The following is a 14,590-nucleotide window of genomic DNA, read 5'->3' as shown; positions in this document are numbered from 1 at the left end:
AATATTCCACGAGTGTGTGTATGTATATCACATTTTCTTTATCCATTCATCCAGATACAGACATTTAGATTGTTACTATACCTTGACTATTGTGAATAACACTGCAGTGAACATGGGAATACAGGTATTTCTTTGAGATAGTGATTTTATTGGACATCTGTTTCTTCCTTGACCATATTTATATCTCTTTGTCTTACTGTTCTGACTAGGATCTCCAGTACATTGATAATTGAAGCAGTAATAGTTGCCATCCTTGTCTTGTTTTGACAGCAAAGAAAATATGTTGTTGTTTCATCACTAATAGTGATATAAATACTGTTTCAGTGTTTACATTATTTTTAATGTTCACATAATTTTCAAGGATGAGATGTTAGAAAAATTTACATACTTCACTGGGCTGTGGAAACTTTTGTTCTGAGTTCACTAAGAACTTTTGATCATGAACAAGGAATGGATTTTATAAGTTAGCAAAAATTTTTATTAACTTTGTTTTCCCACGTCTTAAATATATAGACTGTCACTTTATGAAAAACATATAATCCTATAATCTATATATAAATCCTTTTATTATTGTGATCACACCAGGTATGCCTTACAGTATTTTTATTTTTTTTTTCTTAACAGTATTTTTAAATGTTAACAGTATTCGGGTAACATTTCACCGTATCCTTATTTTCTTCCAATGCATGGCGCAGCTTTTAATCTTATTTATGTATCATAAATTTCCCAGTTAATACTGTTTTTTATTTAAAGCACACTCATAAATGTGTTGTTGATCTGAAATACACTGCTAGGTATTTCTCCAGCAAAGATGAGTTTATTTGGGATCAACAGAGAATTGCAGTTCTGGGTTAGCAGCCATGGTGAGTCGTGTGCAAGTCCTCCCCTGGCAAGGGAAGGATAACTCTTTTATAGAGGGGGAAGGAAACTAGGAAGGTAAAGTACACAGAGGCCCTGGCTTTTTATTGGTTGAGTTCTTACCTAGAAAGAAGAGGTGTCTTTCTTCTTCTGATGGGCTCTGCTGTCATAGCAGAGCATGAGAGCTTCTCCTGCTGGTCTCCCAACCCTTATGATAAGGTTTTTATATATATTTCAAAACTATTGATTTTCCAATTTTTACCAGACACCTTAGTGAACTCCTTAATTGTTTTCATTTATTTATGTTGGGTTTTCTAAGACAAAAGTATCTTGTGCAAAGAACACATCTATCTACTTTCTTGTCAGTAGACCTTTTTTCTTCTTCTTTTCATAGTTAACTAGCCAGAATTTTGTTTCTTCATGACAATTTAACACTCCTTTACAATAGAGGAAAACAGTCTCCTTATATCTGTGTTGGCACATACACTAGTGGTAAGAGTGTAAAAATCCAGGACAAGTTGTATAGCTATAAGAAGGTAAGTAGGTAGCATCCTTGGTAAAACAACCTTTGTGTAGTTATAAAGAACATTGGTTATGGTGTGATGCTGCCCTCAAGTGGCTCCATCAAAAAAGGGTAGTTGGAAAACAAGACCTCATAAGTGATAAATGCCCTCCTGGATTCCCAGAAGTACTAGGATGAGCCTGTAGAAAGGAAAGATGACTAGGTCTGTTTTGGAAGTGGGAGGTGAAGATGGAAATATAAATGAATGCCCTTTGGGTTTTTACTGTTAATATGACTTTATTAATACCTACAGATTGGATATATGAATGAACCATCTTTAAATTGTCTCAAGTAAACCCTGCTTAGTTATGGAACAGATTGGCTAGCTTTCTTTGGTGTATCATGGGAAGTTCTTGGCCCGTGATGGTTGGGAATTTAACAGATTCCCATAAATAGTCTCTCAGGAGGTTAGTTTTTATAACAAGTTCTTTTTTGGCATTTTAAGTTATCCCCAGGCAAAGGGATGGCCCTGCCTGCCTGCTCTACACCACAGATTTATTAAGCACACACATATACCAATGACGTATTTGGTCATTAGAGACATCACTTCATGTTATTCCTCCCTCATGGCATTCTAAAGTTGCTTAACTGAGAGGCCATTGCCCAGAACAAGAGACTATTACTTCCCCTTCAAGGTGACTTTTGCTTTGGGGAACTTGGCTTTCTGAGCAGTTTGTCATTTTCCTTTTTCTCTTTCCACTCAGAGACTATTGAGGAATGGAGGTAGGTTTTACCTTCCCTCCCTGAGCCCAGAAACTGTTAAAGCACTGACACTATTAGCTGAGCTTCTAAAGTAACTCAAACATGGTAGGGTGGGGGTAGAGAGGAAAAACCTTTTCCAGCAACTTACTGTTAGGAGTATGTTTCCTAATAGGTCCGATATATCACATTTCTGTGGTAGCTATTTTGCTATATTAGTTGTCATTGTAATTAGTTTTTTGGTTTTGGTTTGTTTTGTTTGTTTGTTTGTTTGTTTTTTGCTTTTTAGGGCCATGCTTGCAGCATATGGAAGCTCCCAGGCTACAGGTTGAATCAGAGCTACAACTGCCAGCTTACACTACAGCCACAGCAACCTAGGATCCAGGCCACCTCTGTGACCTATACCACAACTCATGGCAATGCTGGATCCCCACTGGCCTACAGAGCAAGGCCAGGGATTGAACCCTCATCCTCATGGATACTAGTTGGATTCATTTCCTCTGCCTCACAAAGGGAACTCCCTGTAATTAGTTTTAAATCAAACATGTTTGAACAAACTTTAGAGTGCTAGAATCAGAATTGGTCTCACTTGTAAGCTTTGTAGACCACCTCCATTCCCTACATGTCTGTCTCAGGATGAACTGGAGAATTTAAAAGGTAAAATCGGAGTTCCTGTGGTGGTGCAGTGGTTAACGAATCCGACTAGGAACCATGAGGTTGCGGGTTCAATCCCTGCCCTTGCTCAGTGGGTTAACAACCCGGCGTTGCCGTGAGCTGTGGTGTAGGTTGCAGACGCGGCTCGGATCCCGTGTTGTTGTGGCTCTGGCGTAGGCTGGTGGCTACGGCTCCGATTAGACCCCTAGCCTGGGAACCTCCATATGCCGCGAGAGAAGCCCAAGAAATGGCAAAAAGACAAAAAACAACAACAACAACAACAACAAAAGGTAAAATCATGCAGAGGAGAAAGGACTAGGTGGGCAAAAGTCGAATGCTTTTTTTTTCTTTACAATTTTGCTGAGGCTCTCCAGCTATTTGAGGCATGAGGCCATAAGAGATTTTTCCTCCATTGATTACATTAATTTTGTTGGAAAAAAATACGAGCCATTACAACTATTTCAGGATATTTGGTTACTACTCAGTATACTAAATAATACTAAGTTTTATTGAGCTTCTTTCCACCTATGTACCCAAGTACTATGCTACATACTTTATTTGCACAATAAAATGACGAACTAAAAAATGTAAAATATGTTTGAAAACCCAACTGTATCTGATGGCTGACTATAGTAACTACCTGGATCCTTTTGTATAACTTTTAGATTTTTTTTTTGATGCCTTTATATTTCTTATTTATTTCAGATTTGTCTATTGATGAAGAAATAATTTTTGTAAATAATTTGATGGCCTATAAAAGTCAGCTACCAACTTTGCAGACTCTGTTGAGTAGGCTAAAACTATTTTTAGTAAAGGACCCTCTCTTAGATTTCAAAGGACAGATCTTCACTGCAACTAATTTTTTCAGGTACCTAATTGCCCAGTGTTGTAAATATTTTTAAGAGGAGAAAATATTTTTTGTATGCTCATGAGTCTAGATGTTATTAATCATAATATTTTATGATTGCTTTACTGCAGCCCTAGTTTTTGTCACTATGAATTTTGATTGACTGCATTTAATATGTACCTTGTTTTTAGTAAACCCTAATTTAATGTTTTATTTTTTGTTAGGGAGTGTTTCTCTTTTCAAGGAGATTTGAAAGATTTTTTGAAAGAAGATTTTTACATGGATAAAGAGAACTTCTCTCAGAAGAAGTTAGAAGATTCAGTAGGTTTAAAAAAGGCTGTAATATTCGTTTTCCGTAATTTTTAAATGAAAGTCCGTAAATCACACTTATATAAATTGTAGTAATATATACTTATCATCTATTATTGTCAAGTTTAAAAGACTTGATAATGGATTTTACATGTATCAATTAAGGAGTAAATTTTCTTCAAAGATAGAAGGATACACATCGGAATTACTTGGGGAATTTTAATAAAATTCTGCATCCTGGATCCTACTCCAATATATTCTGATTTAATTGGGCTGGTGTGCAGCCCAGGTATAGGGAATTTAAAAACCACTCCCAATTATTTTAATCGATATACCTGGTATAGGACATTAAATCATTTTATATATATATATATATATATATATATATATATATACACACACACACATATATATACATATATATGTATATACACACACACACACATATATATACACACACATATATATATATATAAATGGCCTTAAGGCATTTAAATGTTTTTTTTAACAATCAAAAAACTTACCACCCATGGTAAAATATTAATTCACCAATTAGCACCTTTCTGCAGTCCCCCTGCTTCCTCCCCTGTTAATTCCAAGAGTTATCACACAGTCTCACTCGTTGAAGAATCCAATTCTGTAGGAATGAAAAAGAAATATATCCCCTGGGATGCAGTAAAGATCCACTGCATTCCATCTACTCTTTTTTACTTATCCCCATTCACCAGTTCTTATTTGATGCAGTGATTGTTTTTAATTTAGAATTTTTAAAATTTGTTATTAGCCCAAAAGAAGCTATTTCTGTGTTTAGGGATATTGTACATCACCAATGTAATCAGTGGCCATAAGGACATTACTCACAACACTGCTTGAAATATATTTTTGGCTACTACACTTATATTCTAAATAAAATGTCTGCAGAGAGTTAAAATTTTTGCGTTGGAGTTCCTGTTGTGGTACAGTGGGTTAGGAATCTGACTGCAGCAGCTTGGGTGACTGTGGAGATGTGAGTTCGATCCCCAGCCCCTCACAGTGAGTTAAAGGAACCGGCATTGCCACAGCTGAGGCTCAGATTCAATCCCAGGCCCAGAAACTTCCATGTGCTGCAGGCATGGCCATAAAAAAATAAAGTATACAATTTTTTTAAAATAAAAAAATAAAATTTTTAAATGTAGGTTTAGTTTAAAATTTGGTACACCAATTAGGCAAATATAGCTATGAATTCAGAAATATTTATTTGGAAAACATCACTAAAAACTTGTTTTACTTATATATTGTTTTAGCCATCAATTTTGCCTGAATGTGAATTCTTAATATCTACAAGTCTCAAACAAGAAGTTGATATTCCATCCCTCTCAGAACTGAAGGAGTCATTAAACTTAATGCCAGAAATAATAAATTATGTAGATGACAATGAAAAGCTTTTCAAAAGAGGTGAGAGTTAATTTAAAAGTCTGTTGTTAAAACTACTTAATAATGTTTGTTATAAAAATTCTTGTTCTCAGAGTTCCTGATGTGGCTCAGAGGATTAAGAATTTGACTAGTATTCATGAGAATATGGGTTCGATCCCTGGCCTTGCTCAAGGAGTTAAAGGATCTGGCATTGCCATGAGCTGCGGTGTAGGTCGGAGATACAGCTTGGATCTGGTGTTACTGTGGCTGTGGTGTAGGCCGGCAGCCATAGCTCTGATTAGACCCCTAGTCTGGGAACTTCCATGTGCCATGGGTGCGGCCCTAAAAAAAAAAAAAAAAAAAAAAAAAAAATTATTATTCAGGAGTTCCTGTTGTGGCTCAGCAGGATAAGAACCTGACTAGTGTCCATGAGGATATAAGTTTGATTCCTGGCCTCACTTGGTGAGTTAAAAGTCTAGCCATGAGCTTCGGTGTAGGTTGTAGATGAGGCTCAGATCTGACATTGAAAAGCCAACCTGAGTAAGTGGATCAAATTTATACCAGAACTTGAAAATCAGGCAGAGCTCAGAATTGCAGGTGGCCTATGGACTTGGTAGCAGGACACAAATCTATGAATGCTGATGGAAAGAGCAGGTGACTACTTTTCTGAATGACTGTGGTATTACACTCCCAGCCTTCTCTTGGCTCTGATGGTTACTAAATGAAACAGAGACATTGCCACAGAAGAATGAACAAGATTACAGAAAAACTAATATCACAGTACTTTTGCTGATAGTAGACTTCTTCCTTTTCTTTTCAGATCTTACTACCATGTATGGAATTGACATTGAGGATATAAAATGTAGCTCCACAGAAATTTTGGCCATTCAAAGTCAGTGTGAACCAGAGTATGGGGAACCAGGTAGAAATTTTGAATGAATCATTAAGCTTAAAGGAACCTATATATGATGTAAAAGTACAATACAAATATAAAGTCTACTATGAAACTTTATGTTTAAAATTTGATTATTGCAGTTCAAGTTTTTTTGTTTTTTTTTTAACTCTATCTCTTTTCATTTGTTACTGTCATTAAATCCTTCCAGCATCAAAACTGAATAATGCCAGAGTTCCCACTGTAGAGCTCAATGTGTTAAAGATCCAGTGTTATTTCTTCAGTGGCTCTGGTCACTGCTGAGACGTGAGTTTAATCCCTAGCTGGGTGCAGTGGGTTAAGTTGCTGCAGCCATGGTGTAGGTTGCAACTGCAGTTCAGATTCAACCCCTGGCCAGGAAACTTCCATGTGCCATGGGTGCATCCGAAAGAGAAAAAAAGACAAAACTGAATAACATATAGAGGAGAGTTACAAAGATTGAAGAAGAATGAAAGAAATAGCATTAATGTTAAAAATAGAAATCTTGTCATTTTATAGCTCAGTAAATAAAATTTTGTATTTTACCTCAGTATTAGCAATCTTACTGACCATTGTTACACTTTTGTACATTTAATGTTTTAATCGCCAAGGCAATTTATCATTGTTAATATCACTATCCTACCAAATTTGGAACCTCAGAATTATCTTTTGTTCCGTATTAATACCAGATTGTATTGCTCCCTGACTATGTTGATGATGCTATTATTTAGTTACAGTTATAATTGGATCATGTTAATCATCTATTTGGAAGTATACTGCTTTACTGAGGAAAGTGATAGAAACACAGACTGCTTATGATAAATAAGAATTAGTTTTTTTAACCCCATCCTATAAAAACATAATTCTGTGCTAGGCCACCTAGACTGCAGACTTATAAAGGCAAATAATTACCCTCTATTAATATTATTTGCTTAATATCACCAGTATTTAGCATGGATTTCAAAATATTACTATTTCCTAAGTACTGACAACATAAATTGTCAGAATTAAAAACATTATTACACATAGTCTTAGAATTTATCTTATATGGTAAACTTAGTAAAGCTTAGTTGTCAATGTATTTTTTTAAAACACCAATATAATAGGTAAGATACCATGTGATAAACATGTAATCCTTTTTTTATAATCCTTTATATAGATGGAAATTAAACTATAATTCTATATTTCCAATAATCCAGATTTCTTTTGATTGAAAATTTTTGTTGTAACAGAATGATCAAACATAATAGTTGCTTACAGAAAGTTATGAATTTCTTGGTTTTATTCAATGTTTATGAAAAATGATTTTTAAATTTTTAGGTATCCTAGTAGAGTTAGAAATGCCACTAACTCATCTACACCTAACAGATCGACATTCTTTAGCGAACTCATTATGTACAGGACTTCAGACATTTCCATCTTCTCCTGTTTGTAAAATGTAAGTAAAGATTATATTTAGAATTCAAATTGCAATTCAGAACAAGCAATCTTTAATTAAATCTCTCCATATAAAGTCAATTTCTAAGATTCTCTGTGGGAAAAAAGTAAGATAAAACTGTCTATAGTAAGCAACTGAAGGAAATATGTGAGTATGTATGTACATAATTGTTTTATATGCATAAAATATCTTTAGAAAGGCACCCAAAAATCAGTAACATTTGTTGAGTCCAGAAGGGAACTGGGTAAACTGTGGGAACTAGTAAGTGATGTAGCCAGGCTCTTTTATACTTTTAGTATCTTGAATGAGACTATAATACCATTAAGCTTGAGTTCCTTCTGTGGCTGTATTTTCCTCTACAAAATTGATAGGTAACCAAATAAGACAGTATTCATTAATTATGATGGTGTACTATAGGGAGAGGCATAGAAATTGACATAAACTCTATGGAAAACTATCCCTATGTAATATAATTCTAGGTTTGAATCAGAAAGGAATAGTGCCAGATATATAACATTATTTTAGCTAATTAGGATATATACATCTTTGCCGAAGTTATGAAATCAATAACTTACTTGGAGTCTAGCAACTGAAGTATTTCTGGAGTATTAAGAAGTCCTTCCAATGTAAAAAAAAAAAAAAAAAAAAAAAAAAAAAAAAAAAAAAAAAACACATATGGAATCTGAATTCCCAAAGTAAAACCACCAAAACTATCCAGCAAGATGCTTCCTAAATATGAAAAAAAATTATAAATATTTCTCTTTTTTCTCATCCCTTAGTTCTTTTTTTAAAAAAACTAAACATAATAACAGATGTGGGAGTTCCCATTGTGGCTCAGTGGGTTAAGAACTCAACTAGTATCTGGGGACACAGGTTCTATCCCTGGCCCTGCTCAGTGGTTTAATGATCCAGCATTGCTGTGAATTGTGGTGTAGGTCTCAGACACAGCTTGGATCTGGTGTTGCTGTGGCTGTGGTGTAGGCCCTCAGCTGCAGCTCTGATTCAGCCCCTACCTTGGAATCTTCCATATGCCATAGGGGTGGCCCTAAAAAGCAAAAAAAAGAATAGCTCATATGTTCAAGGAGTACTATAAAAGTAAAACATATTCATTGTAGAAATATTAACTCAGAATAAAGAAAGGTCTGAAGAATAAAGAACAGATGCTATCCTACTAATGAAAAATAAAACAGTTAATAGAATTTATTTAAACTACTGTAGACTTAAAAAAGGAGTTTCCTGGTGGCCTGGTGAGGTAAGGATCCAACATTACCTCTGCAGCAGCTTGGGTTGCTACTGAGTCTCAGGTCAATCCCCAGGCTAGGAACTTCCATATGCCTCAGGTAGGGCCAAAAAATAAATAAGCAACTTGAAAATTTTAATTTAAAATTCAAACTGCCTGCTTAGGACATTGCCAGTGGATGCTTGCCAATGGCACTGCTTCTATTGGCACTCTGCTATGAAATACATGTATTTCGTGTATTGGTTTTCTAGGGCTGCCATAACAAATATTGTAGACTGGGTGACTTAAGCAATAGAAATTTATTTCTTCATAGTCTGGAGACTAGAAGTCCAAGATCAAGCTCTCAGCACAGCTGGAATCTTTCTGAGGCCTCTCTCCTTGACCTGTAGCTAGCTGTCTTCTCCCTTGTCTTCAGATGGTCTTTCCACCATGCAGGTCTATGTCCTAATGGCCTCTTTTTAAAAAGATATCAGTTATATTGGATTAGATTCCACCCTAATCACCCCCATTTTCACTCAATTACCTCTTTAAAAGCGCTAGCTCCAAATACAATCATTCTAAGGTACTGAGAGTAAGGGCTTCAACATATGAATCTTGGGGAGGATACAGTTGAGCCCATACTTAACCATCAGTAGTTAAGAGCCCTGAAGAAGAGCCATATCGCCGAACTCTGTCATTTATTAGCTCTGTAACCTTAATTGCCCTGTGCCTCAGTTTCCTTACCTATAATATTAGGATAATAATAGTACACACCACACAGGGTTGTTTTGAGGTCTTCTAAAAGATTTGTCATAGCTCTCTGATCAGGAATAGCCAAGGACCACAGAGCAGTGTGTGAGATGGTTGATCAAGAGATTTGGTTATCAACTTACTCCCCTAGGAGTACCAGGGGTAACATCCCATCTTTTAACGGAGGATATCCACTGACCTTGTTTACCTCTGTCACTGTGGTATTGGTGTTGGGAAAACCAGACATGTAGAACCCAACATCGATCCACAAATCTGTTCAGTACCCTATTGTTACTGCACAGAATGGTCATTAATCCCCTCAAAATTGATATTACAAGGTTGGATCATCATATTCTAGTTTGAGCCAAATTGCATAGCTTAGTAGCCCAGCATCTTTGTCCTGGATAGTTTTGATTGCTGTCTTATATAACATGGCATACCTGTAACTTAATTTTTTTTTTTTTTTTTTGTCTTTTTGCTTTCTTGGGCCGCTCCCACGGCATATGGAGGTTCCCAGGCTAGGGGTCCAATCGGAGCTGTAGCCACCAGCCTACGCCAGAGCCACAGCAACGCGGGATCCGAGCCGTGCCTGCAACCTACACCACAGCTCACGGCAACGCCGGGTTGTTAACCCACTGAGCAAGGGCAGGGACCGAACCCGCAACCTCATGGTTCCTAGTCGGATTCGTTAACCACTGCGCCACGACAGGAACTCCTTAATGTTTTTTAATGTTAGGTTAGTCTGCCGTCCTGGAATAAAGTAACCACATTCCTCTACTTCGTATGCTATTTACACAACTAAGAACATAACCAGTAAAGCCCCCTTCTTCCTCACTGTAATCCTGGAAATTAATGTGTCCTAAAATAACACATTTTAAGGAAAATTACAGGAAAGTCTACAAGTCCCTAATAAATTATTCTCAGAGTGGACCCTGGGAGTTCTCTGTGCTGGGTTTCGAGTTCTTAGCTATAATTGGCTGATCTGCCAAGAGGAGAGTGCTGTTAGATTATTGGAAGCACTTGGAGCATCTCATCGCCAGATGCTCTGACTTCCATTAGTGGTCTCAAGAAGGTGTGACAGCATAAGATGGAGGAGCTTGGCATTGAGGGCCCCAGTTATCTTCATTTTCTAGCCAAGGCGTATTTCCTTTGGGGGGTAACTTTGTGCTGTACGGAACTCTACCGTGAACTAGAACTGCCTATACCAGATATGAGCTCTTAAAAAAATAGCATGAGATGAGTACGGAAACTACCTACAATTTGTTTAAATATTTTTAGTCCCTTTGCTAAGTTGCGATATGTTTATTTGCAGGCCCTATAGTTCTTTGTGTGCGTGCTCTTTTACTCTTTTACCAACTCCATATACTCTAATCCATCTGATGAGGCAGATTGCAATTAGAAACAAAAACTAGCTGAAATTAGTATAATCTCGAATTTCAATCTGATATTGAAAGTATTTACTTAAACCATAGTAAACTCCTTTTAATCACACAAGTTATATATCTGCTTATTATTATAATTCAAATATCTAATGAGAATTTGTGAAACTTAAGTCTTACCTGTTTTTTTCTGATTTGCCAAAGTTTGAACAAAAAGGCTTTTAAATTAGCCAAAGATCCCACGGCCATTTGAAATACTTTAAAGGAATTGTCTCAGCACTAGCAAAATATAAATCATTTCCATTGGTTCATGAATATAAAAACTTAAAAATTCCTATTTAAAAAAGAGATTTACACTTCAACTGCGAAACTAAAAACAAAGAGGTAAAGTGTTTAAAAAAAAACAGAAAAGTAATATGTAATGTTTCTGTACCTTTAACTTGCTTTTACTGCTTTTTTTTTTTTTTCTGGTCATTTTTTAATTGGTCTCTTTTTTTTTTTTTTTTTTTTCCCCACTGTACAGCAAGGGGGTCAGGTTATCCTTAGATGTATACATTGCTGCTTTTTATTTTTATTTCAGAACACAGCATTTTAGCTTGAGATATATACCCAGTTAACAAATACTTTTAGTGCCTACCACATATAAAACTCTACGCTAGATTTTATGGTGCTAAAAAGAAAAGTCTGTATAGCATAAGCCTTTAGTTGCATACTAACTGATTACTGAATTGTGAATATACTTTTATATATGACCAAAGAATATATCAAATTCAGACATGTCCTCAGAAATTAAGCATGAGAATTTTGTCTATATAATGGTTTCCTAGTGGACCTGGCTTGCCTGAATAGTTCCCCTTCCTTTCAGGTTAAAATAATTGCCTCTAATTTGAGGTGTTTAATTATCAAAGAGACTTTGGTAAGGTTCAAGAATTTTCTAAATTCACAAATATTGCTACCTCATGCCAGATTTTTGGATTTTGTGGGTAACTTGGATGGTTTAGACATAAGACCTAGCTATCTGTTACTGACCAGAACTATCAATTTAGCAGTACCTGTAATTAGCATGCTCATGTATGTTTCATATAAACAGAGAAGCAGAACACTATCAGTTCTCACTGAGGAGGGGAGCGGAAGGTTTGGGGCATAGATTAAAGGGTTTGTGAATTAATGGTCTCTAGTAACTTCATGGCTACTAATGAGCTGTATTTACTGATACACTCTGCTTGTCGTACATATTTTCTCTCCTCTCTCCTTACGTCCCCAAATACACAAACAGACACACATCACTCACTCACACACCCACCAAGATCGAAAGACTTGAACTAAACTTTAGGACCTGTCACTTCCTGAGAAGGTAGAGCAAGCAGAACTTTTTCCTACTTCTGATTCTCAGCCAGTAGAAGTAATTCTCTTAAGAATGGACTTGGGGACAGCAATTTTGTAAAAATTTGTGTTGAAGCTGCCATTTTGTATGGTAAGCACAGTAAATTTATGTAAATTGCAGTTTTATTTTGGGTGGTTTACACAGTTGGTGCTGGCACAGTTTATGGAAGGAAGTGCTAAAACCCTCCCAAGTCAGCCCCCTCTGCCTCCAGATTCCATCGAAGGAAATAGAGGTAAGAGAAGGTTTAGTGGCAAGCAGGAGTGATTCAGGAGCTGACAAACTGCCAAACTTTCTCAGGGGAGGAGGAAAGAAGCACTTAAGTAATTCAGTCTATGAAACGATCTATTTCAGTTTACGTTTTTATAAAAGAGATTTAATTTTTGACATGCTTTTGAATATTAAAAGTACTTAGAAAAATATTTTAACATTTTATTGCACAAAAAGACAACATATTAATGTATTAAACTTTAACTCTTCGTTTTCAGGAGTTTGCTTACTGCTGAAGAATCAGCCCACAAATACTATATGGTTTGGCAATCAGAAAGCTGTAGAAGCTCTTTGAACTCATTTTTGCTTAGAGGTAAAAACTAATTGATTTTGATGCTAAATAGCGCAGATGAAAAGAAAATCGGTAGAAATGTATTCATCAGTATTATTGTCATTACCGAAAGCACTGTCATAAAAAGCACAGTTCCAAAAAGGATTTCAAAATTTATACTCCTCATTTTGGGTAGATACTTTTAATGCAAATAATAACATTGATTAGCTGTGCTACTTTAGTTCCTCTATTCAATATTCTCTGACCCTACTTAGACTAAAAAGTAATGAAATGGAAAGCTCTGTGCCACAATATCTGAAATGATCATCATAAACCTGATCAAATATATCTTCTTATTTAGGCTCACTATAATGAATTAGAATTTCTGATTTGATACATCTTACATTAATTCTTCAAAATATTATCAAATATATTAATTTAGTAATTATTAAAATGGTCAAACAAAATAATAGTTTTATCTCCTAATTAGTAGAAAAGTTTTAACATCATGATGTTTCCATTGATTGAAATAAACCTTAATGTGACTTTTCTTGCTATAATATTTTGGACTTTTACAAATATTAGTATCTTGAAGATGAAATACTAGATACATCTTTTACTTTTTTTTCTAATTTGTAAAACAAAGTTATATCCATTTTATAAGAAATTTCCAGTGTGGTTCTGTTTATTGTGATTTTTCATCTTTTTTACCGAGCGGTCTGTTTCTCACTGTTTGTTTTTTGGTTTGTTATGGTTTTTTAAGTGCCAAGAACTGAAGAGCCCAACAGTCAATGTGCAGTTACAGATTTGAAGAAGATACTTTCTATTAAAGAAGAAAGCCTTGAAGTTAATCCTGTGAACACAGAGGAGTGGAAACAAGCAGGACTAAACCTGATAGTGACAGAAACTTTGGAACATCTAAGTACATATTTGTATCATAGTAATCTATATTCTGATGATACTAAACTGGAGATATTTTTGCCTGCAAATGTGCTTCAGTTAGAATGTAAGTACATATAGTTCTATGCAAGACTTCACAAAAAAAATAATGTGTCATTGTGTAGCATATATGATGTGGTAACATCACCCATGTACCTTTCTCTAAATTTGGGAGAAGTAAGCTATGGAAATGTATTTGTGTCATTTGTAAACAATGAAATTATATTTTAAAAAAATACATTGCTATTTTCTATCCAAAAAAAAAAAGAATGTAAGTACATAATAGTAAATATCACTTGTGTAAACATTTTCAGAATGAGAAATGTTTGATACTTGCTTTCCACTAGGTGACTGGGAAAATGTAATTAAATTCCAATATTCAGTACAACTTTGGCGCTGCCAGAATTTACAGCTTTGACCATCACTAAGCCCCATTTTCTTCCTTGAAAAAAATATGAGGAAATTTGACTAGCTAATCCTTAAATCTTTTTTTTTTTTTTTTTTTTTTTTTTTTTTTTTTTTTTTTTTAAGGGCCATACCCATGGCATATGGAAGTTCCCAGAATCAGAGCTGCAGCTGCCTGCCTTTGCCGCAGCCACAGCAACGCGGGATACCTGACTGAGTGAGGCCAGGGAGCCAACCTGCATCCTCATGAATATTAGTCAGATTCGTTTCCACTGCGCCACAGTGGGAACTCACTTAAATCTTTTTC

General features: G+C 35.5%; 1 protein-coding gene across 9 annotated transcripts in view; it reads left to right on the top strand.

Annotated features, from left to right (window-relative positions):
* SHOC1 (shortage in chiasmata 1) overlaps window positions 1–14,590 on the top strand; it is a 96,535-nt gene that overhangs the window by 19,995 nt on the left and 61,950 nt on the right. For 7 of the 9 annotated variants that reach the window (XM_084991954.1, XM_084991941.1, XM_084991962.1 and 4 more), the window contains 7 exons: window positions 3,479–3,641; window positions 3,845–3,941; window positions 5,213–5,363; window positions 6,142–6,243; window positions 7,552–7,669; window positions 12,887–12,981; window positions 13,703–13,945. In XM_084991954.1, coding sequence (XP_084848080.1) covers window positions 3,479–3,641; window positions 3,845–3,941; window positions 5,213–5,363; window positions 6,142–6,243; window positions 7,552–7,669; window positions 12,887–12,981; window positions 13,703–13,945 — 969 coding nt within the window. Of the gene's footprint in view, window positions 1–624; window positions 664–794; window positions 864–3,478; window positions 3,642–3,844; window positions 3,942–5,212; window positions 5,364–6,141; window positions 6,244–7,551; window positions 7,670–12,886; window positions 12,982–13,702; window positions 13,946–14,590 lie in introns of all 9 variants that reach the window. The other 2 variants (XM_084991936.1, XM_084991917.1) reach the window with 1 other exon arrangement.

The sequence above is a fragment of the Sus scrofa genome, chromosome 1 (genome assembly GCF_054392235.1).
Source record: "Sus scrofa isolate SSC_HxYL_T2T_F1_AM1 chromosome 1, Sscrofa_HxYL_maternal_Yorkshire_Landrace_v2.0, whole genome shotgun sequence".
Lineage (NCBI taxonomy): Eukaryota > Metazoa > Chordata > Mammalia > Artiodactyla > Suidae > Sus > Sus scrofa.
Note: the sequence above shows the minus strand (reverse complement) of the source record. Positions and strands in the feature narration are given on the sequence as shown.